This window comes from Silene latifolia, chromosome Y (genome assembly GCF_048544455.1).
Source record: "Silene latifolia isolate original U9 population chromosome Y, ASM4854445v1, whole genome shotgun sequence".
Classification (NCBI taxonomy): domain Eukaryota; kingdom Viridiplantae; phylum Streptophyta; class Magnoliopsida; order Caryophyllales; family Caryophyllaceae; genus Silene; species Silene latifolia.
The window spans coordinates 382451065-382474616 of NC_133538.1; the positions used below are offsets into that span (position 1 = coordinate 382451065).

Genomic DNA, 23552 nt, shown 5'->3' on the forward strand with positions numbered 1-23552 from the left:
GGAGAATAAAGAAAAAAAAAAGGAAAGAAAAAGCCATGTTGGCAATTCCATGTTAGCACTTAATGGGAAAATAGACGGTCTAGGGTAGATTGGCTACCGATGGGAATAACTAACTAAGTTTAAGGGTACAATTGGGAAAGTGCGAGACGCAAGGATACAGTTGAAAAAAGTGAAAACTACAGGGACACATATGGGAAAAACCCAAAAAAAAAAAACACAAATTGTTGAATGGGACGGTCTTATAAGATAAGACCTCCTTTTTTAAGCCCAATCCAAATTATCTAGTTGTATTTTTAATTGGGAAAACTACAACTATCCATCAGGCCATTACTTTCATTTACAGTTTTTATTTCTCATTCATAAATCATAATTCCCATTCTCTCTACTCTCTCAATCTTTTTTTTCACATTTGCTTCTTCTATGTACCCCTCTCACAATTACATCTTCTTCTCACAAGATTTTTTTACCCATTTCTGCTACGTAATATGGGGTTCGTGTCAAAACTGAGAGAATAAAGTAAGTACTTCGTAACTTTTTACATCTCTTAATTGTATTTCCATTGTCAATAGATTCATAGTTCAATTTCGGTGATTATTGCATTTTTGGGTAATTTGTAGAATTTCGGTGATTTCATGTGCTTAGTTAATAAATTTTGGCTTGATAATTAGAGTTTGTCAAACTTGTGCGTCTTTATGTACTATTTTGGTTCATGTTTTACAACATTTTTTTTTATATATGTTGGTTGTCATTCAGTTTTGTTAAGTTTTTAAATTTGTGTATTTTAGTTGGTCCTGATTTGAGATCTTAACTAAAACTCGGACATTTTAATTTTTAACTTTGATTCAAATTAAAACTTTGAACTTTAAGCAGATAACTTGGAATTTTAATTTAAATACTCGGGTTTTAAGTAGCCCTTTTGTCAGAAGCTAACTAGCTCAAATGGAAGAGCATGTGCATTAGCACAAGGTGTGGGTTCGATTCCCGCGTTGGCTACATGATACTTGGTGTTAGCAACAACAATGAAACCTATATGGCTATATCATTGTTAATTTTAGAAGTATTTGTGTTTACCTCAACTATTGTAATTTTAGCTCGGAAATCACTTATATGGTTAAGCTCGGATTTGTGTTAAAAATCTTTGATTTTAGCCTGAAAATTTTAAATATTTCAAAGATCAAATTTTAAAATGTAGATTTAAAATTAAACTTTTGGGTTTTTAGTTAATAACTTTTGATTTTAATTTGAGAACTTCACATTTTAAAATAAAAACTCGGAGTTATAAGTATGATTTTTGTTTATATTTTAAGTTGAAAACTCAAAGTTTTAATCTTAAAACTTTTGACGTGGTAGTTGAAATTTCAATATTATATATATAATAAAAGTTGAAAACCAATATTTTGCACTTGAAAACCGCATATATCAAGTTGAAAACCCGACGAGAAAAATTGAATGGTAGCTGTTCATAAATAAAGAAATAAATAAATAAAAATCCAAATTACTAAAGTTACACGTAACTGACCTTTTCATTTGCTTTTACATTGAGAACTAGGTAATTTAATTTTATATAACAAATATCTAAGGAATCTTGTGTAATAGTTCTTCCGTCAAATAAAAGTGGGACCCATTTAAGAGTAAATTTACAGTTTTCCTTTTTGTTTACCCACGTTTTTCTAACTGCAATGTAGAATGACTGCTTTTTTTTTTTCTTTTTTTTAAATCAAAACTTTCTTGTTGGACCTATATCTTCTATTGGGCCGTCCTATGCTATAGGACGGTCCTATAGGAGAGTTGCTGAAAAAAATACCCCTCTTTAATTACTTGTGGGCTTTGTTCTTTATGCGGGAAGGATGACGTCTTTTTTACCTAGCTACTAAAGATCGTCGACAATTTACTAATTATCGTCGACAATTTTAATGAACTTCCAAAACTACCCCTCCCTCACACTCCCCCTTATAATTTTCATATTCTTCAAAAATAAACCTTTCACACTTCAAATTTTTTTTTTTAAAAAAACCCGACTCACATAACAACAAAAAACCGTTTCAACCGCATCATTTCCGTCATCAAATTCAAACTTTCAACAAGGTATGTGATTGTTATTAATTTTTTTTTTAGTATTTTCTTAGTTTGTAAATTTGTGACGAAATTAGGATAGATGTCTTTATTGTAGACGGAATTAGGATAGATGCCTTGATTTGAATCGGATTTAGTCGTGTTTTGCAAAAAAACAATCACTAAATTCAAAAAAAAAAAAAAAAAAAAAAAACATTTTCGCCTGTTTCGTCAGTCCAGCCCCGCATTTAAAATGTTCTTCGTCTAGTGTGAGTATTGGACGAAAAACATTTTCGTCTGGGCCTGGACCTGGACGAAAATGTTCTTCATCCAAGCCCATTTTCGTGTTTTTTTTTCTTTTCTTTTTTTGAATTTCTCGTTTGTTTTTTTTTTTTAAAAAACTTATTTTTCGTCTTATTTTGTTATCGTTAAAAACTAATAAATTATTAATAATAAACCTCGTCCGTGGCGAACTCGTTGTAAATTTATTTATTTTATTTTTAAAATTTTTAAAAACTTATTTTTCCGTCTTATTTTGTTATCGTTAAAAACTAATAAATTATTAATAATAAACCTCGTCCGTGGCGAACTCGTTGTAAATTTATTTATTTTATTTTTAAAATTTTTTAAAATTTATTTTTCCGTCTCGTTTTGTTTTCGTAAAATAATAATTAATTATTACTAATAAATCCCGTTCGGGGATATTTCATTTTATTTTAATTTTTTAATTTACTTAAACTTATTTTTATAAATTCTTTTGTTTTATTAATTTAAGTAATCAATGCGTTTTTGTTATTTTTTGAATAGATGGCCGGTGGAGGAAAAGACCGTCACGTTCGAGCTCGAAAGGGGCTCCAGTTTGAGTCTGAGGTTGGAGATGGTAGTACCCGGCCGTGGATCTGGGAATGTTGGAGGAGGTGGCTCGGTCTGGTGATGTGATAGGTGAGGAGGAGGCGGGTGATGAGCGAGTGCGTAGGGTTCCCCGTAGACGGGATGAGGAGGGGCGTTTTCAGCGGATGTCGGATGGTAGTTCTAGTAGTGCCGTGGCTCCGAAGAAGAAGAAGAAGTCGGGTAAGGATGTCTTTTGGTTGATTTCCGATCGTGTTCCGGGTGGTCCGATATTTCCCCACATGATTCCCAGCTTTGGGGGCCACATTGCCAACACCTTATGGCCGACTCCTAATGAGGTCGGTCGACCAGTTTTGAAGGGTTACCACCAGTTTGGTAAGACGAGGTTGTTGAGTTGTTGGCGACTACCTTCGGCCGTTCAGACTATTTATGACGGTAGTGGTCTTCTCACCTATTAGATTCCATGGCCGAGCATTTTAACATGCCTCTTATTTATGTTTTCGTTGAGATATAGCAACCCGACACCAACAGTTTTCACATGCCTTTTGGGGAGATGTCCATACTCCTTCACGATGTTGCGCAGATCTTAGGTGTTCGGGTTGATGGTAACTGTTGTAAGGTGGAGAGTACGGACGAGACGTTGGCGGATCCCCTTTTGTTTGTTTGAGGCTTCTTTGGGATTTCAGTAAACGAGTTGAGGTTACCGTTAAACCCTAGTAAGAAGGCCCCTATTTACAAGAGTGGGGGTATATTGGTAGATGCAGTTTGTGACATGGCGGTATCTAGTTGTGATGTTGTTTTTGCTCAGGGGTTTTTGGCTGCGGTGTTGGGGTCGACACTTTTTGTCGACAAATCAGGTGATAGGTTACGTCCTCAGTTGTTTCCCTTAGTGACTGATACTGATAGTGTACACGACTACGCTTGGGGAGCTGGTGTACTAGCCTTTGTGTACCGACAGTTGGGTGTGGCTTCACGTGCTGGTGTGAAGACTATTGGTGGTTGCTTGACTTTGTTGCAATCGTGGATCTATGAGTATTTTCCTATGTTCAAACCCGGTCCACCTTCGGTAATTAACCCTACTCAGCTTCGTCGTGTTCTTGGAGATCCGTTGGTCCCTTCGCTCAAAATGCGGAGAAATTGTTGGAGTATCGGAGGTTGTTAGATGGGCTTACTTATGCTTCTTTTAGGTGGGATCCGTACGGGCCGCGTCAGGAAGAGTATCATCCTCGTACTCTGTTTTCCGGTTGTGTTCGTTTCATGGACATAATCGAGCCGTACCAGCCTGATCGGTGTTTACGACAGTTTGGGTATGTGCACATAATACCCAATCCCATTATGAGAACGGTAGCGCATCGTCCTGCTTCGGGGATAGGGTACGAGGTTAGTGTCGGGGCTGCGGTGGCCGATCATCTTTGGGATTGCTGGGAGGATCACTTGGTTCACCTTTTTCGTAGATCGAGACCAGTTAGTTTCCCGGGTGAGACGGCGCCAGATTATGAGGATTGGTATAATGGGAATTCTCACCCGTTGATCATTGATCCCAACCACCATGATGCCCCCGCTGCACATGATGATTTTGATATTCCTGCTTAGGTAATAATTTTCTTACCGTTGTTGTAATAATTGTTTAATTTTCTTACTGTCGATAATGTTTAAAATGTCTTAGCTATTTTTGTCAATTTGCAGACTACACGTGCTGTAATATTTCAGTTTGTCGATGCCGGAAGGATTGCCGATGACAAGAAACAACTTGCCTTTTTTCGCAAGATGATGAAGAACTTCGAACCATTTGTTGAGATAGCTAGGGAGATACAAAGGCATAGAGGACCTCGTCAAACACCCGGTGATCGTGTTCAGCGTAGATCAGATGGTGTGTATACTGATAGCGAGGAAGAGGATGATCATTAGTCGGAAGACTAATTTGTGTTTGTTTTCATTTATTTTGTATGTTTTTAAACACTTTCTCTATGTTGGATGATTATGTTAGTTGACTATTCGAACCTTGTTTAATTCAAAAAACATGAAGGTTTTAAATTCTGAAATTTCTTAAATTTCTGGAATACATAGCAACTGATGCAAATTCATACATTTTCTGAAAATACTCACTACTTCATGACAATGGCTAACATAAGGAAAACAAACAAATACAAGATACACTTGAAATAAAACTTCATCATCCTTGACATTTTAGAAATCTCTTTTTTTATACCTATCACTTGCTCTTTCATGACATTTTCACTTGATGCATCATCACCTTCATCTTCACATGCTATCTTCAACTTTTTTGTTATTGTCAAATGATCTTCAGTCAACCACGACACAAAATGATTGCAATCTAAACACTTAAAATACGCTTTCTTTGGATTAGTGACTGACCCGGAAATCTTGATGATAGCGTTTTTGTGACAACGATTGCAACATTGATCCTAAAATTAAGGCCTTCAATTGGGTGGTTTCCCCACATTGACGATGATGTCGACATAAGTAGAGAAATGAAGAAGAAAATAGAAGAAGATGAAGATGAGTGAAAAATAGAAGAAGATGAAGATGAGTGAAAAAATACAAGAATATGTAGATGTTTATATAGGAAAAATAACCGTTACAATTTAAAAAATGACCGTTATAATTCAAAAATAACCATTATAATTCAAAAATAACCGTTACAATTCAAAATAACCGTTACAATTCAAAATAACCGTTATAATTCAAAATAACCGTTACAATTCAAAAATAACAGTTACAATTCAAAATAACCGTTATAATTTAAAAATAACCGTTACAATTCAAATATAACCGTTATAATTCAAAATAGCCGTTACAATTCAAAATAGCCGTTATAGTTAATAGCTTATAAATAGGCCATTCTATGGCAATTTCAATCACAACATCCAATCCTATTCACTCACTACAATACTAAAATGGTTCTCACAAATACTCAAAAAAATCGAGGTTATCAAGGCGTAATCGATCTAATTGTTCAAAATTTACCAGTTCTAGTTTCTCGACTTGAATTAGTGGTTCCCAGTGCCACTGTATGGCACATGCTTGAAGAGCCTCCAATTGGTAGCCTTTGTATAATTTTAACCGGAAACCCGGATCATGTTCTAACTCTAGCAGTTAGAGATGAGGTTGTTGCTGATGAAGCAGTAAACGAGAAGATGTGGGAGTTTTGCAGGTTAAGAAGTGATCTCTTTACATATTTTGAGCGCATCCTCATCGTGATCGATTACCCAAGACTATCAGACTTATGTGCCGGTAGAGTGCTGAACCTAGGAAATGTTTATCTCTACATCAATGATTTGTTGACTCAATATATGGCTACCCAACCTGAAGAAATTGAGGTTCAAGATCATGAAGAAGATAAGGAATCGTCATCTTCATCATCAGAAGATAATTAAGTTCGATAGTGGTTTAATTATGTTATGTTTTATTTAATATCGTTGTATGGGTTTAGGGTTTGAGGTTTGGGGTTTAGGGTTTAGGGTTTGGGGTTTGGGGTTTGAGGGTTGGGGTTTAGGGTTTAGTTATGTTTTAATTATGTTTTAAGTGGTTTATGTAATGTCGTTGTATTTCAAATTAAGGAATGTTTTAATTAAATTATGTTAAATTATGTTTTAAGGAATGTTTTAATTAAATTACGTTTTAAGTCATTTAATTAAATTTTGTTGCATATTAAATTAAATTACCCAAGACATTTAATCGGATAAATAAATTATAAACTACAATAATCGGATAAATAAAATATAAGGTACAATATTCGGATAAATAAAAAAAAGCTAAGATCTGGTCTCGAAACTGCGCCATAAAGATAGTTGATGTCGATACATGCCACTATAATGAGCTACGCTTTCATCATGTACCCAACAAGGGGCTATTGGAGGCATAGGTGACAAGGGGCGTACCCGGAGCCTCAGATAGTGGTTTCCGGCATGTAATACCCATAAGACACTATATGGGGTACGTACTCCGGTGGGGGCTCGTAAAGGCAAATAAGTATGACTACCATTCCAATGTCGGTGACCTTCTTGATCGTCCCATGAATAAATACAACATATCACCCAATTGTACATCGTAGCATAACCATATAGATCGAAACTGTCCATCCAATGACCCGAGCCACACCAGATGTCGATCCATAAATGTAATTCTAGCTACCTCCGCATCAAATCTCACTGGGCCATAAATATGATCACGGTAAAGGGGACTACGGATTTCCCTAAGTAAATCTATTCTAGCCATCGTGAAATGAGATTGGTCACCCCGAACAGCATGTGAGAGAACTCGGAAACCATAATGACCGTCTCTGGAAGGATTATACCACGCTTCTAGATACTCGGTAAACCAGGAAGGCAAAAAGTCAAGATAAGGAAAGTCTTCGAATGACCAATAGTATAGTCTACCTCAAGAGGTGCGCAATGCGATGTGCTGAAACTCCCCGTACTCGTGGTAGCAGTGGTAGACGGTGTACCGGGGCCCGTTTGAGTAGATCGGGGGGTACTAGACGGAGTAAAACGAACCGTCAGAGTGGAACGGGGAGTAGTAGACGGAGTAACAGGAACCGTCGGAGTGGAACGGGGGGTACTAGACGGAGTATGTTGGGAAGACGAGTTTCTTTGGGGGCGTAGCTCGCCTGTCGAACCCGAACTCGTGCATGCTCAACGGCGGACGGCTCTCTACGAGTTCCCCTACTCGGACGTCCTCTAGGGTTCTCGTTCACCCGAGGCTCGTTTAAATCCTCCTCATCCGGATATATCTAAGAGTAAAGGGCATCGAACATGGATGATCTCATACTCGGATCTGCATTCCGAATTTCATCGAATAACTCCTCCAATTGATCATCGTCACAAGCCGGCATTGCCTCGGAACCATCGTACTCCAACTTCCTCCAAAATGTATGTAACACATCAACAGGGACCCGAGATCCGTTTCTAGCAATGCGATGAAGTGAACAAGCACATAACAAATCAAGTGTAGTAGCCTTTACACAACCGCAATCGATCATCAAGGAATCTTCCATCATCTTGGCACCTCTTTCGAATTCTCCACGCAATTCAATTAAGGCATTCTTTGATATTTTATAAAAAAGTCTGGAAAATAATCAATGAATCCCCGTCAACCCCTCGATCTAGATAACTCCAACAAGTGTCGGATCTCAACATGTTGCGTTTCCATCAAAGAATGAAAACGAATCCAGATGCTATCAATGGCCAGTTTCGCGCTATTCAACTATCTCTTCAAATTCGCATGAGCCGACTCAACCCGGGATGTAGAAGTGTTCTCAAAATGATTTATCTTGTTCGTTCTATACTTGGCCCATTTTACAAGTGCGGGAACCATTGCCTCTCAATATAAGCCGCCACTCCCGCCCATTGCCTTGCCAAATTGCCCCACGCCACATTAAACTTATCTTCGGTCTCCGCCTCGACAACCGCTTCAAACAAGTTACAAGTTATGTGCTTAGCCCAACTATCCCGACCCGTGAGATCAAGTGCTTTCGTCTCCACGTTAGAATATATATGCCAAAGACATAGCAAGTGAGACGAATCCGGAAAAACAGTGGGAATCGCGTTCAACAAACCTTGCTCGCAATCAGTAATAATAACATTAGGTTGAACGGCATCATTGAGAAGGGCCTTCAGTTTCTGTAAGACCCACCGATATCCATCCTCAGACTCATGCGTCACAAGAGCATATGCGATCACAAAGCTCTTCCCGACGGGTGTGACTCCAACCATCTCAACAAGCGGAAGACGGTAAAAGTTTGTCTTGTACGTGGAATCGATCAGGACCACATAATAGTATGATCAAAACATCTTAACGGCTTCTGGATGAACCATGAACACGTGGGTTAGCTCATCGGTCTCCTGATCAGTGACCCGATAATGAACGTACTTATGCTGAACCGCAAGTGCTAGCATCTGTTGTGCCGGGTTTCTCCCAACTCTTTCCTCGGCCCTTACTTTCTGAGAACGATTGTAGATTTGTCGCCGATTAGGTCTTGAATTTTCCGGATTCCGCTGATGCAAACCCGCACTAATAATTGCCGGTCTAACCTGAGCTCTAACTTGGGCATCGATATAAGCCAACTCCTCTTCATCAAACTTTGCAAAGTATCTGTCGCCGTCACAATACAACGTTAAAGCATGATTATGAAACCCGGATCTCATGACAAGCTTCCACTTATTCTCTTGTATTTCAACAACTTTAATTGAAAATTTGCATTTGCACCACGCGGTAACCGTGTTACCCCTCATTAAAGAATCGACATCCTTATTTACGGGACCTCTTCCACCCATCCGACAAACAAAATAATCTTGTCTCAAATTCGTGTTACGACCAACTCTCTTGTTGCTTGCTCTTTTTATACCAAACCCGAGTCGGAGTCCGATCTCAAATGCCCAATGAAACGCTTCCATACTTGATGCAAAGAATCTGGTAGTCGTAAAATGATCTGAGTAATCAATACCGTCTCCATCGTTATTCACATGCGCACGCATTTCAATAAATTAGTTAATAATTAATTATTTTGTACGAAACGAGTCGGAAAAAATAAAAAATAAAAAAAATATAATACAAAGACGGTAATTAATTATTTTAATTGTTTTATACAAAACGAGTTGGAAATAATAATACATAAAAAAATATAATACAAAGACGGTAATTAATTATTTTATACAGAACGAGTCGGAAAAAATAATACATAAAAAAAATAGAATACAAAGACGGTAATTAATTACTTTATACAAAACGAGTCGGAAAAAATAAAAATAAAAATATATAAGACGGAAACAAAAAAAACACGAAATGGGCCTTGGACGAAGAGAATTTTTGTCCAAAACCAGGCCTGGACGAAAAATCCCTTCGTCCAGTATGGGCCTTGGACGAAGGAATTTTTCGTCCAGGCCTGGTGTTGGACGAAAAATTCTTTCGTCCAAGGCCCATACTGGACGAAGGAATTTTTCGTCCAACACCAGCCCTGGACGAAAATTCTCTTCGTCCAGCCCATTGTTCATATATTTTTTTTTTCGATTGCATTTTCAACTAAATCCGTCACGAATTCTATCATAATTCCGTCTACAATCAAGGCATCTATCCTAATTCGGGAATCAATCGATAATAAAACATAAAATTTAGACAAAACTAAATCGTAAACTCACCTCGTTACTAGCTTCATTGTTGAAATCATTGTTAAAATCGTTCTCGTTCATGTTGTTAATTACAAATCCCGGTTTTTTTTTTTTTTTTTTTTTTTTTTTTTTTTTTGAAAAACCGTCTTTTTTTTGTTTGAAATATTTTAGTGAGACGGTGACTTGTGTTTTAGTGAGACGGAAATTGACTTGTGTTTTAGTGAGACAGAAATTGCATTTTAGTGAGACGGATATGGAGTTATGTTATGGAGGGCAAACTTGGAAATTTACATTAATTGTCGACGATAATTAGTAAATTGTCGACGATATATAGCAGGACCCCTTTTTTAATGTTGTGCTTATCTACTGCAATGTCCATGAGTTGATAAGGTTGGCCACTTTACCATTTTTTCCTCTATGTTAGTGGACTAAGATCTTGATATTTAATGGACTTGGAATTAGTCTCTCGCCTCCGGATGAACGATATACGACCCAATTATATCGTCTTCATGTTCCATTGGTTTCGGTCAATTGGCTACCATGAAAACAAGATAAAAATCAAGCTTTCATGCCCAAAATGATATTCAACGTGTAAAAACCAACAAGTATCTAAAAATGTGTAAAGTAGCTCAAATGATACGAAAGACGACTCCAAGTGTATAAAAATAACTAGTAAAAATATAATTAATTATGCGATTATCAAGGAACCGTGGGGGTCCTTCATCATTGCCCAAATACTTTTTTTTTATTGATCTAGGCCTTTAGAATCGGTCTCCTTTTGTTGCTTGGTCGTTAGATGCGATCCATTTAGCTCCGTTTTGCTCCATATATGCAAGGCTAGCATTCCTCTCCTACCAAGGACACAAAACCTCAAAGAATATGCAAAATAGGAAGTTAAAGATAAGAAGCGACCTTAATGCATGCAAAAAAGCATAAGAACGAGGCTAGTTACGGGACTAAATGTGCGTAAATACGAGTCATATCAAACTTATTTTTCAAATAAATTATAAAAGCTTTAAATTTTAAATAAACTCGAAAAAATGAAAATCGAAGTAATAAATTTCGTTTATTTCGAAATTATTTAAATTTCATTTAAATTATAAAACCGTCAAATAACGCTTGTCCCGCATCACAAAACGGAATCCGCTAACGAGTGATGTAAGTATACATGTGTCCTATCATCATCATGTGTTTTGTCGGGATTTCTGTATATTCCAATATCGACGAATACGGTTATCTACAGAGCCCCCACTTTGACTGAGGCTTGGACAAAGCAAAAGTCAAAGTATACCCCAGGTCCTTCTTGACCTGAGGATTCCGTGGGTCGTTTAAAGTCCATTAGACCCGCGTACATAGGCTCGCCAGCCATAAGAAGAGATCATACATGAAGCTCCGCCAGGGATTAACGTTTACTTTTGTCAATCGAATCATCTTTGGTCATCGACCCATTGCTTCATCATTTTCATAACATCATTGGTCATCGACCCATTGCTTCATCATCTTCATAAACTTGCATATATGGTGGGTTGAGCCTTATCCTCAGGCGCCTATGTATCCGTTGTGACGGAATCAAACCCGCATCGTCGTTCGGCAAACATTGGCCTTGGCATTCTAAAGTCTGGGCCCAAAACGAAGCTTGCCAAAGGGATGTTGCCATTATACATTGGAGATACTTCTCCCATGATGTCACTCATTCGAGTCACATATACATAGCTCACTTGAGCTGCAATTCATCGTCATTGATGCCCAGTCCTTAAGCAACGTTGTCTTGGTTATGTCCCGCTGGGGAACATTTTCATTCACGTTGTGCTCCGGTGGGGAGTGATTCATTTACATATTACTTGTCGGAGACTTCTCCATTCATCATCATAGTGGTCTCTGGAGCCAACGACGACAGGGCCCCCAGTTGTATCGTGACTTCCTTGGTTTGTCACATGATGAGGCGTGTGCCTTCGTTGATGGGGAACGAGTAAACTTACTCGTCATTGCTCAGAAATTTGGTCATGCTGACGACCCATTGATTCTTACAGCATTCCGTCGCAGGGATTTTGCATTTATTATACTTCATCTTTATGCTTTTGAAGGGCATATTGAGGTACCAACTTGTTATGGTAAAGCGAAGTTCATCTGAATTATTGAACAGATGGAGAATCGCAGGAGCCCAGCTTGGCTCATTATTGGTGAAATTATTGCTGGGTTAGATGCTCAGAAGACCAATCCAAACCTTGCTTACACTGGATCAACCCTTCTTCTACAGGTATGTCTTTTTCGCTGTTCTCTCCTTTTTTTGCAGCGTTTTTCTTTTTTTCTTTTTTTTTTCGTTCCTTTTTTTTTGTTTTTTCCTTTTTCATTCCTTTTTATTTATTCCTTTTTTTTGCCCACATCCTTTCTTTTCAGTGGGTTTGACTTCATTTCTTGTAGTCTGACCTGTTTTCTCGGTCCTTCCTTTTTTCACAGGTCTGGCTATGTGAAAGACTTGAGTTGGTTGATCCACTGAAGGCTTTGGATACATATGAGGTGAGAAGCTTCACTTCTCGTCACCGTCGGTTAACTACTGGGAAGAAGGAGCCTTTCTAGCAACAGTGGCTTTCTGCCAATGCTGGGTTATATGTTAGATGGGCCTTACCTTGGCTCCGCCTTACTGCAGTCACTGGCTTGTCTGAAACTGATAGAACCAGACATCTCACTCTTTTGGGCTTGGAGTGGTCCACCTATATCTACCCGGACCGTGTTCTTCGACGGGTCGGTCATCTGCAATGAATTACCGCCATTGAGCCTGTTTGCAGCCAAGTCAAGGAGGTGACTACTGTGAGGTGGAACGCATGGTTGGAGTCTTGAACTCGGAGGACTATTTGGCATATTTCTGAATCGTTTGCCTCTACTTGGGTGTCACCCTCTTACTTGCAGTGGACTATTGAGCCTTATTTCAGAACCGAAGAGAACTTTATAAGGATGAAGCCATTGACTACAAATATCGTGAGAAAGCAATGAAGAACCGAGAATTTTTTACTGGGATGACTCCGATTTCATCTAGGTCCGAAACAGAGACTGACTCGACTCCTAGAACTGACTCTTTGATTTCAGATGTGTGGAAGAGGTTAGGTCCGAGGTGTAAAAGTGGGTTGACATTTGCAGAAAGACTTGGTCCTCGAGCTAGTGTGAAAGACAGATTGGTCCCTCGTGAAGAATTGATGATTCCTCCGAAGAAAAGAGCCTGAGTGATGATGGGTGAGACTGCGTCTCGTCGTGATGGGGCGTGCGGCCCATCTGAGGGTGGTAAAGATTAGTCTTCGACATTAATATTTACTATTACTATTACTATTACTATTGGCGTGCTTTCCTTTTTTTAGTTGTGTGTGATGGGCTTCGCCCGGAATAAAATATTATAACGGGCTTTGTCCGAAATTTAGAGTAAATAAAAACTTATTATTTATTAGAAATCCCCAGTTTTCTGCATCAAAAATTTCATTTTTGTTTTACATGTTTCGGTTTTACTCTTAACTAAGAGTTGCCTACATACCTTCTTTGCAACAAAATCAAACCGAGACCGTAGTTCTCACATAAAATATTTCATGCAGTGTTGACAAACAACTCACAACTTATTCTAAAAACATTTGCAATTCAAAAATTATTTCATAACATTTGAGAATGAGGTCATCAAGGATAGTATTTCTTTAGCTGGTCCAAATTCGTAGGATTTATGAAGTCATTCCCATCCAAATTTGTTAATCGAACATCGCCTCCTGACAAAATCTTCTTTACCAAATAAGGGCCTACCGAATTTGGTTTAAACTTACCCCTCGGGTCAATTGGTAACAAAGCTCTGACTGACTTGAGAACTAAGTCTTCTTCGTTGATCCCTCGTGGTTTCACCTTCTTATTAAAAGCTCTCTTTATCCTCTTCTGATAGAGTTGGACATGATACAACGCATTCAAACGCCACTCATCAAGCATAACGAGTGAGTCATATCTTGCCTGAACCCAATCAGCTTCGGGAACCTGGCTTTCCAGTAGGATCCTTAGGGATGGTACTTCCCGCTCAACTGGTTGAACCGCTTCCATTCCATATACCAAGTAATACGGGGTTACTCCTGTGGCTGTTCAGATTGAAGTTCTTTACCCCCATAATGCGAATGGTATCTTTTGTCGCCACTCCCTATAGTTGTCAGACATCTTCCTTAAAATGACTGTAACTATTTTATTAGCAGCCTCTACTGCACCATTCGTCTATGGTCATTATGGAGATAACTTGTGATGTTTGATTTTATACTTTTCAAGTATAACTGCAGCCTCAGCTTGAAAATGGGTTCCATGATCGTTGACGAACTCATGTGGTACTCCGTAAAAATGATGTCATTATGAATAAACTGTGCTACTTGCTTCGCTTTAGCACTTTGTAAGACTTAGCCTCTACCCACTTCGTGAAGTAGTCAATTGCAACAAGGATAAAACAGTGCCCTCCAGTTCCTGATGGGTTTACTTTTCCAATGATGTCGATTCCCCAGGTTGAAAATGACCAGGGGGACGTCATGGTGTATAACGTAAAAGGTGTCACATGCTGCACATTTGCGAATATTTGAGAATTGTGACAATGCTTGACACACTTGCAACAATCTGTTTCCATCGTTGTCCAATAATAACCAAGCCTTATGATCTTACGGACTAGCATATGGGCATTCATGTGTGGCCCACATTCATCGCCATGGACTTCCTCCATAACCTTTTCAGCTGTCGGTTTATCGATGCATCGCAACAAAACACCTTAAGCCGTCTTCTTGTACAATTGCCCATCATCGGTCCTGATGAATTGGGCTGATAACATTCGCAGAGCGCGCTTCCCACGTGTGTCAAGGTCGAGAGGATACTCTCCTATTTCCTTGAATTTCAAAATGGCTGTGTACCAGGGTTCGGTTTCACCTTCCTCGGCATCATCGATTGCATTCACATAGGCAGGTGATGATCTTCGTTCGACACATATTAGCATACTATCTATATGGTCGAGAATGTTGATCAGGGCAGCTAGCTTGGACAATGCATCTGCAAACTGGTTTTCCTCTCTCGGGAGGTAAACATATTGAATATCTTCGAAGTACTTTTCCAATTCTTCGATTCTGGTTTGATATAGGGCCAAACTTTGCCTCTTAAATTTTCTATAATCTACCCACTTGATTGATCACAAGGGACGAGTCTCCATGTACTAACAACTTCTTCACACCCAAGTCAAGAGCACTGCGTAAACCAAGCAAACATGCTTCATATTCAGCGACGTTGTTCGTGACATTGAAATCCAGCTTGATGGACAAGGGCACGTGTTCACCTGTTGGCGAGATAAGAAGAATGCCCACTCTATATCCCATGTAGTTTGATGCTCCATCGAAATATAAATCCCATACGTCATTCTCGACGTGAACCACGTCTTCGTCGGGAAATGACCAAGTGTCGACGACTTCTGTTTCTTCGATTGGATTGTCAGCGAGGAAATCGGCAACTGCCCTGCCCTTGATCACTTTCAAAGGTACATACTTGAGATCGAACTCTGATAACATGAGGGTCCATCTTGAAATTCTTCCATTTAGCACTGGTTTTTCAAACAAGTACTTGATCGTATCCATTTTTGAATAGACACACACACACACACACACTATAACTGAGCATGTAATGCCATAACTTCTTTGTTTCCCAGACTAGGGCCAAACACATCTTTTCAAGAGGTGTATACTTCATAGTCTAAGAACTTTTTACTGATGTAGTAAATACCTTCTTCTTCTATGTCAACTGTTTGGGCTAACATAGCCCTCATCGTTGTATCTGTAACAGTTAGATACAGTAATAACGGCAGCCCGGCTACTGGTGGGCTTGAAACTGGTGGAGAAGATGACACTTCCTTTATTTTATCGAACACAGCCTGACAGTGGTCATCCCACATAACGTGTTCTCCGACCTTCAGTTTCTTAAAGATCGGCTCACAAATCATCGTCAACTTCGCGACGAAACGACTTATATATTGAACTCTTCCCAGGAAACCTCGAATTTCTTTCTCGATTTCGAGATGGGGCATTTCCATAATGGCTTTGATATTTGATGGGTCGACTTCGATGCCATGATGGCTAAAGATGTGGTCCAAAAGCTTGCCAGAGGTGACCCCGAAAGCACACTTTTGCAGATTCAGTCCTATGTTGTACTTTCGTAATCTTTCAAAGAATTTTCGTAGCGCACCAAGATGCCCACTACGTTCCTTTGACTTGACTATCATGTCATCGACATAAACTTCAAATTCTTTGTGCATCATATCATATAGTAACGTCGTTGTCGTTCTCTGGTACGTCGCCCCGACATTTATCAAACCGAAAGCCATTACTGTGTAACAATAGGTTCCCCATTGTGATGTAAACGCTGTCTTATGCATATCTTCCTCGACCATTTTTATCTGATTGTAACCGGCATGTCCATCCATAAAGGATAGTAATGCATGATTTGTGGTATTCTCAACCAAGATATCGATGTGAGGTAACGAAAAGGCGTCCTTTGAACTAGCTTTGTTCAGATCCCGAAACTCCATGCAAACACGAACCTTACCATCTTTTTTCGGTACTGGCACTACATTGGAGACCCAATCCTAATACTCTGACACTTTGATGAACCCGACTTTGAACTGTTTATCAATTTCTTCCTTAACCTTTAAAGACTACTCCAAACGCATTATGCGTAGCTTCTGCTTTACTGGTTTGAACCTTGGTTTGATCGAAATCCTGTGGTATGCAATTTCCCTATCAATTCCCGGCATGTCTTTGTAAGATCATGTGAAAACGTCTTTGAACTCAATCAGCAAGTCAATGAACCCTTGTCTTTCTACGGGATCTAAGGTAGTCCCTATCCTAAGCTCTTGTGGTTCTAGGGTGGTTCCCACATTAATAGTTTCGGTATCTTCGATCACAAAGTTTCTTTGGTCATATTATTATAACCCTCTAACCAATTGTGGAGGTGGTTCTACCTCCTCTTCTTCTTCTTCAACCTGCTTGCCTTCGGCCTCATTCTCAATGTCACTACTAAAACAATTATTTTCAAAAATTGAATTGCAATGTAAATAAAACAAGTCGTAAGTAAACTGGATCATCGTATTATTATTAATTTGAAACTGCGCGAAATGCGCTAACATTTGAGTCAACTGATCAGAGGTCAGTGTTGAGACAACAGAGGTACCTGAGACAGGCCCCGGGATACCAGAATATAAAAGGGGTGCATTGAAAGGAAAGACTTACGAGGGGGTGGCTTCGACACCTGACTCCTTAGACTCAAACTTAGGACTCTTATCAGACTCGGACTCAGACTCAAACTCAGACTTGGAACCATCATCCAGCTTGAAAATTTCTCCTTATCCTGTAGTCAAGCGTTTTCTTCTCCGTGCCCGCTCACGCTTGAAGAGGAGTCCCCTATTGTCGGTCCATTTAATAGTTTTCCGCCATCCAGAGATAGTCCTCTTAGGATCTATATCAGTGATAAGGGTAGATGGATCGAACCTGTCACTTTGAAGGATCATGTTAACCAAGTATTCACTTGGTGTTACCCTCTTTGTTTCTTCTCTGAAAAGGAGACCCAATGCCATCCCATCTTAGATAGAGGTCAAATCGCTGATTTCTGGTACTACGGCTAGCACGTCTTCGGGGAAGTAGTAACAGTCTTGGAATATTTCAATTCCAAGAACCATCCTTTTATTCTTCCAGTCGTAAATGGGTTCGTGAAAGTCCAAACATGGTTCATCTTCTTCGGCCCTCACGAAATACCCATTTAGCGTTAATAGGTATGGTTCCATCTCGATTTCTCAGCCTTCGACCGATTTCTTCTTCTTTGCCGAAAGATCTTTTTCAACGGGCTCATATTAAAGCCCAAATGTTGTTCCTTTTGGGACTGCCGGTTTTAGCACAAACGTGTCCTCCCTTTGAGGGTACATAGAAAAACGGAAGTACTTTCCCGTTTTGAGGATTGTCTCACAAACGTGACTTCCCGTGTATAGGTCTATGTTTCCTAACTCGGGGTTGGATTTGATCATGCTTATGACTTCAAAACCACAAGTATCATTAGCGGTTTCGAGACTCACTTTAAAGGTGACATCCCCTCCGGCCACCACAATGGGCGTGGCGTCAATGGTGACGGTTCCATCCTTGAGAGGGATCTTGATCTTTCGGTGTAGGGTGGAGGACACGACCCTTACTACATGGATCCACGACCTTTCCAATAGCAGATTGAAAGATGAGGCTACATCGATAACTTGGAAACCCACCTTCATTACAATGGATCCTGCCTGAATTACCAAGTCGATGATTCCGGATACTCGACGAATCGTCCCGTCAAATGCCTGAACCGTTTGGGTAGTTGAAGTGAAATCGTTCTTGTTCAGGCCTAACACAGGGGCAGTTCTTAATGGTAGGACATTGACAGCTGACCCGTCATCGACAAGGGTCATTGGGATGTGTTTTTTTAGGCATATCACTACAATATACATGGCCAAACAGTGCTTTGGCCCAAATGGAAGTAAGTCTTCATCTGAAAAGGTCACAACATTAGTGAGCCGTGGTTGACTTTGGGCGACGTAGGTGACCATATCATCTAGAGTAGTGCTTGGGGATATGGTCATGTTCATTAGCGATTGCAGCAAGGCTTGACGGTGTTCAAATGAGCTTAAGATTAGTTGCCAAATGGAGACATCAGCCTTAGTCTTATGGAGCTTCTTAATGAGGGAAGCCTCTGAGGTCGACCTTTCACTAAGTGCCTGGACTAAAGTAGGTTCTTTTGAGAGTCCATTATCTGGAACATCCTTGGCAATAGAAGTGTGGCTCACCTTCTCAACTCGGTAGGGGCGCCCAGATCGAGTCAAATGATTGGACTCAAGGATATCCTTCCTTAGTTTCAAGATTTCATCTTGGCTTCGTGGGACAATCGCTCCTTTGGTAAGGTAGATATCATCTTCATTATCGTCCCAAATTCCATGGATTTCATTCCCACTCTGGAGAATGTATGGTGTGCAGTCGATACCAAAATTTCCAAATCGAACTTCGTTCTTCTGGCTTGGAAGATACTTTGAACAATCAATAAACTCCTTCCCTAAAAAGAAACCCTTTAGGCAACAAACGGGCCGGCTCAAATGGGTCATAACAAAATTATAATTGACAAATACGACATTCGTGTGATCACCAAATGGGGTGGTCACGTTGTTGGGTTTGACCGTCGGGATTGGGAGCGTTCCACTCTCGATCATATCTTGTATTTCATGTTTGAGACAAAAACAGTTTTTCGTGTCATGCCCCTTGCCTTAATGGTATGCACGATATGCGTCAGGCTTGTACCATTTATTTCGTTGTTCCAACGGTGGTTCAGGAGTTGGGCAATTGGGTTCAATTTTCCCTGGGCCATGAGTCTTTCTAAGGCGTATGTGTAGGTACACCCTATGTCAGTTAATGTTCTTGGACTAGAGCGTTGAGGCCTTTTGATAGTTCCTCCCGTAAGGCTAACAGCTTGAATATGGTTGAAACTAGCACGTGCCTTTGATTTAGAGGAAGAGGCCCCAGTATACCCCTTCGGTTTCTCCATCTCAGCAACTCGGAGGTCATCTTCGATTTTCCTCCCACATCTTGTCAATTCTTTGAAAGTGCTAAAGGTTTGATTCTTCAATACATCACGGTAGACGGATCGGAGATTCTTCACAAATTTATCTACCATTTCTGTTTCTTCGAGTTTCTTGGCAATCTTCACGCTCTCTGCGCGCCATCGGGCCAGGAAATCAGTGAACCCTTTCTTTTCTTTTTGAGTCATAATTTCGAGAGTCCTCATAGTGGTTAGGATCTCCGCGTTATCAGCATAATGTTTGTAAAACTCTACGGTGATGTCCTCAAATTTAGGGTAGTTCTTCGAATCAAGGTTATAAAACTAGGCCCTTGGGTGTTCCCCCAAAGACTGAGCAAAGATGGAAGAGAGCATACTTGTAGGTACACCTTTCAGGGCAAGGTGTTCTTTGTAGGACCGAATATGTTGGAGAGGGTTCTCCGTTCCTTTAAACTTTGGGATGTCAGTGAGCATAATGTTCTTAGGGAGTTCATCTTTGCAACACCCCAACTATTCGGCCAAGATAATTGGAGCGTTACCATCTCGGTTTCCCGAGGTAGGGTTTCAAAACTTCAATCAAAGAACATTTTGTTAATGTAATGTTTAATAATTTACATAAACGTAAACAAATGGATAAATAAAATACAACTCGTGACATCTATACTCTTTTAGCCAACTAGACTCGTCTCGTGATATCATCAAGCTCTTCCTATCTCTTGCGTACTATCCAAACAACCTGAACATAACCTGATACGTGCATTTTATATAGTCTTTTTACGCCTTTTTATGCACGTATTTATATGCTATTATCATAGTTTCTGCTACGAAATGCCCCAAATATGCTACTTTGGTTTGTTTTGTCTTATTTGCAGGAATGAACCAGAAAGTAGTGAAATCAAGCCTTTTACCGTCCATTTAGCATGCATTTGGAGGAAGAATGAATTTGGAGCGGGAATGTAGCTATTTTGAGATGGGCAAAGAAGAAAGATAGCTAGGCGAGCAAATGAAGAACTTCAAATTGTTAGTGCCTACTTTGAAGAGCCATATCTCGAGTTATACAACTGATATTTAGGTGATTCTAATTGGAGATGAAAACCTGTCCTATTAGCTTTCCAACGCCACCGGAATCGCCCTGTTTTCCCAAGTAACGAAGAAATGGCAGCCGTTTGAAGTTCAGTGCGCAAAGCAGGAAATTGTGCGCTGGAAAGTACTCGATCGAGTAGATTTATGTTCGATCGAGTCCTTTTTCTACTCGATCGAGTAGATTCAATTTAAGGTTTACTCGATCGAGTATATTTTCTACTCGATCGAGTGGTTTGAGCTTAATTTTACTCGATCGAGTGATATAAAGTTACTCGATCGAGTGGTTTTGATGTTACGCGGGATTAATTAACCCGTGTTGGGCTTAATTTCGGGATAGATTTTTGTTTTCCTATTTAAGCTTTCATAATTAGGTTAAGGGGGATCTCTTATCATACTCCACACACATCACACGTTACTTTTTCCTCTGGTTACTGTTGAATACTATTTTCTCTCCTATTTTCCGGATCCTTTTCTACTGTAACTTTCTTCCTTTCCTTTTTTTTTCTTTAATTTAATTAATGCTTATTGTTTTTCTTCCCTTTATTCTTGTTCTTTATTTATTTATGTCTAGGTAATTCTCTCTGTTAGGATTAGGTGATTCAATGGACTAATGTTAAATTGCTAATTAGGTTTATAGGTTGTCGTTGTTGTTTTAGTCTATGTTGTTAATCGCTGCTTTAATTGTATCTTGCTGATTGAATCGATGCAATTAGCCTTTTTAACCTTGGTAAGCTTTGACCTAGACCGAAAGGTTGGAAGGGGTGAGACCCGCAGTCAACAATATGATGCTTTAGTGAGGGCGAAAGTTAAGCTAATAGCATTTTAGGGCGAATTGAGACCGAAAGGAGATATTCGTTGCCCCTTAGACCGACACATCGACTGATATGTGACCTTAACTGCGATTGACTGACGTTCATTGATGACCCAAAATCCTAGTCCTCTCCCTCTTGCTTGTTAATTCCTCTCATTTCTATTTCTCTTGCTTTATCTTATTTAGTTTAGTCAAACAACTGAAAACCCCCAACTTGTGACATAGACAGACCGAATAGACAAGTAGATAGTGACCGCCTCCCTGTGGAGATCGACCCTACTTAACGCTGACTTCTGTTAGTTGTACTTAGGTATTTATTTTTGGTACTGAAACGACGGTATCAAATTTTGGCGTCGTTGCCGGGGAGGCATCTATTTTATTTGCTTGTTTATTTTTGTATGTCTTTAGCCTCAAGGGACTAATTCCTTGAGGCAATTATCATATTTTTCTTTAGTGTTGTTTTGATAGGTCCTACCTAGATAATTATAGGTAAAATATCGTCAAAGGGAAGGCTTGAGTACCTTTGATCTTGGCCATGGAGAGCAATGCAACGTCACTTGGGTTCATTCTAGATGACGATTTTGCTGAAGATAATGGATACGGTGAATCTCCCCTTTTCAAAGCCGAGTTGGATGCGCTTGAGGCTGCGATTTACGGGACGATTTCCACAGAGGAGGCAGCTGAGTCAGTGATTGCTCCTAACACGGATGAGGTAATATATTCATTTGTCAATGATTCCGACATTGAGAGCAACCAACCCGAGGTAGTAAACGATAATTCTATTATTGTTTGTTTACATAGTACATCGCCTCATTTGACTCATGCTTTATATTTTAATACTATACCTCCTCCTAGTTAGACGAGTAGTTTAATAGTTTTTCACCGTACTTATCGTCACAAACTTGTTAATCTGAAATGGAGCCCTAAATCATTATTAATTGCTCCTGAGCTCCTTTATTTTGTGGACAAATTTAGGAGCTGTCATAGGAAATTTGTTAGGCTTAAACGGTCGTATATTTTTATTTTCTATTTCTTTATTCCACTGTGGTGCTACTTACATTTTTGTGTAGCACATGCGCAAATGTTGATCGATTCTTTCGCGCGCTTTGAGCTGTTTTGACCAGGCTAGTTAAATAGAGGCTCGAATAAAAGAAGGTCGAGCTGGGACCTGACTGAAACTAGCGCTACCCGGAGATTTTATTTTTAGTTGTTTTTCAAACATTTCAGTTTTTATTTTGTTTAATAATCGGTTCTCTCGATCGAGTTTTCTTGCTTTGATTCGCTTCCTATGACGCCACTATGAAGCTGTTTGCGACCTCCCATGTTGCTGGCTGGTTTGGGGAGGTCCCTTCTTCGCGTTATCTTGTAAGTTTTCCGCATCTTCACTCTCTTTTTTTAGTTTGCATTTCCTTTCCCTATTTTTGGGTACAATGAGGGCATTGTACGGTTTGGTTTGGGGAGGTTATGCATCCATATCTGTGTCTGCATATTGTTTTTATTTGCATTTCTATTATCACGTTTAATTTTTGTATGCATTGTTCTTCATTCTCTCTAAAAAAAAACGAAAATTAATAAAATATTCACGTTTATTTTTGCATATAGGTTGAGTCGGAACGGTAGATTTCCGTGATGAAATTGCACATTAACTTGTCATTTTTTTACTTGAGCCTTGCATCTAATTGACAGTTATTAGTTTAGTCCTGCGCATATCTACGAGTTAATGTCAAAAATTTAGCTGACTGTTTAGACTTGACCTGATAAATTGGCAACCTACTCCATAAATTCTGAGTTTTAGAGCCTTATAACTGGTGACATTCATGACCGGTTTGCATAGTAATTGAGAGTAGTACTCCTTGCATAACATGTCTATTACTTTTGCACATTTATGAAATTCGATTTCTTGTCAAATGCACACATTCGGGTTTGTGGTCGGTGTCACATGCAGGGAGGCGCTTGCGAATTTCCCTTTCTTACATTTTTCACCCATTTAGCTCCACTTAAGTCAAAACTTGCCTTTTTGACCCACTAGCTAC

At 39.5% G+C, this 23552-nt stretch overlaps 2 protein-coding genes across 2 annotated transcripts; both read right to left on the reverse strand.

The window, feature by feature from the left end:
• Positions 1 to 8705: 8705 nt before the first annotated feature.
• Positions 8706 to 9398, reverse strand: LOC141631962 (uncharacterized). Its single transcript, XM_074444562.1, has one exon. The coding sequence runs from the start codon at positions 9396 to 9398 to the stop codon at positions 8706 to 8708; it is 693 nt and encodes a 230-aa protein (XP_074300663.1).
• Positions 9399 to 13685: 4287 nt separating this feature from the next.
• Positions 13686 to 14090, reverse strand: LOC141631963 (uncharacterized). Its single transcript, XM_074444564.1, has one exon. The coding sequence runs from the start codon at positions 14088 to 14090 to the stop codon at positions 13686 to 13688; it is 405 nt and encodes a 134-aa protein (XP_074300665.1).
• Between the last annotated feature and the right edge of the window lie 9462 nt (positions 14091 to 23552).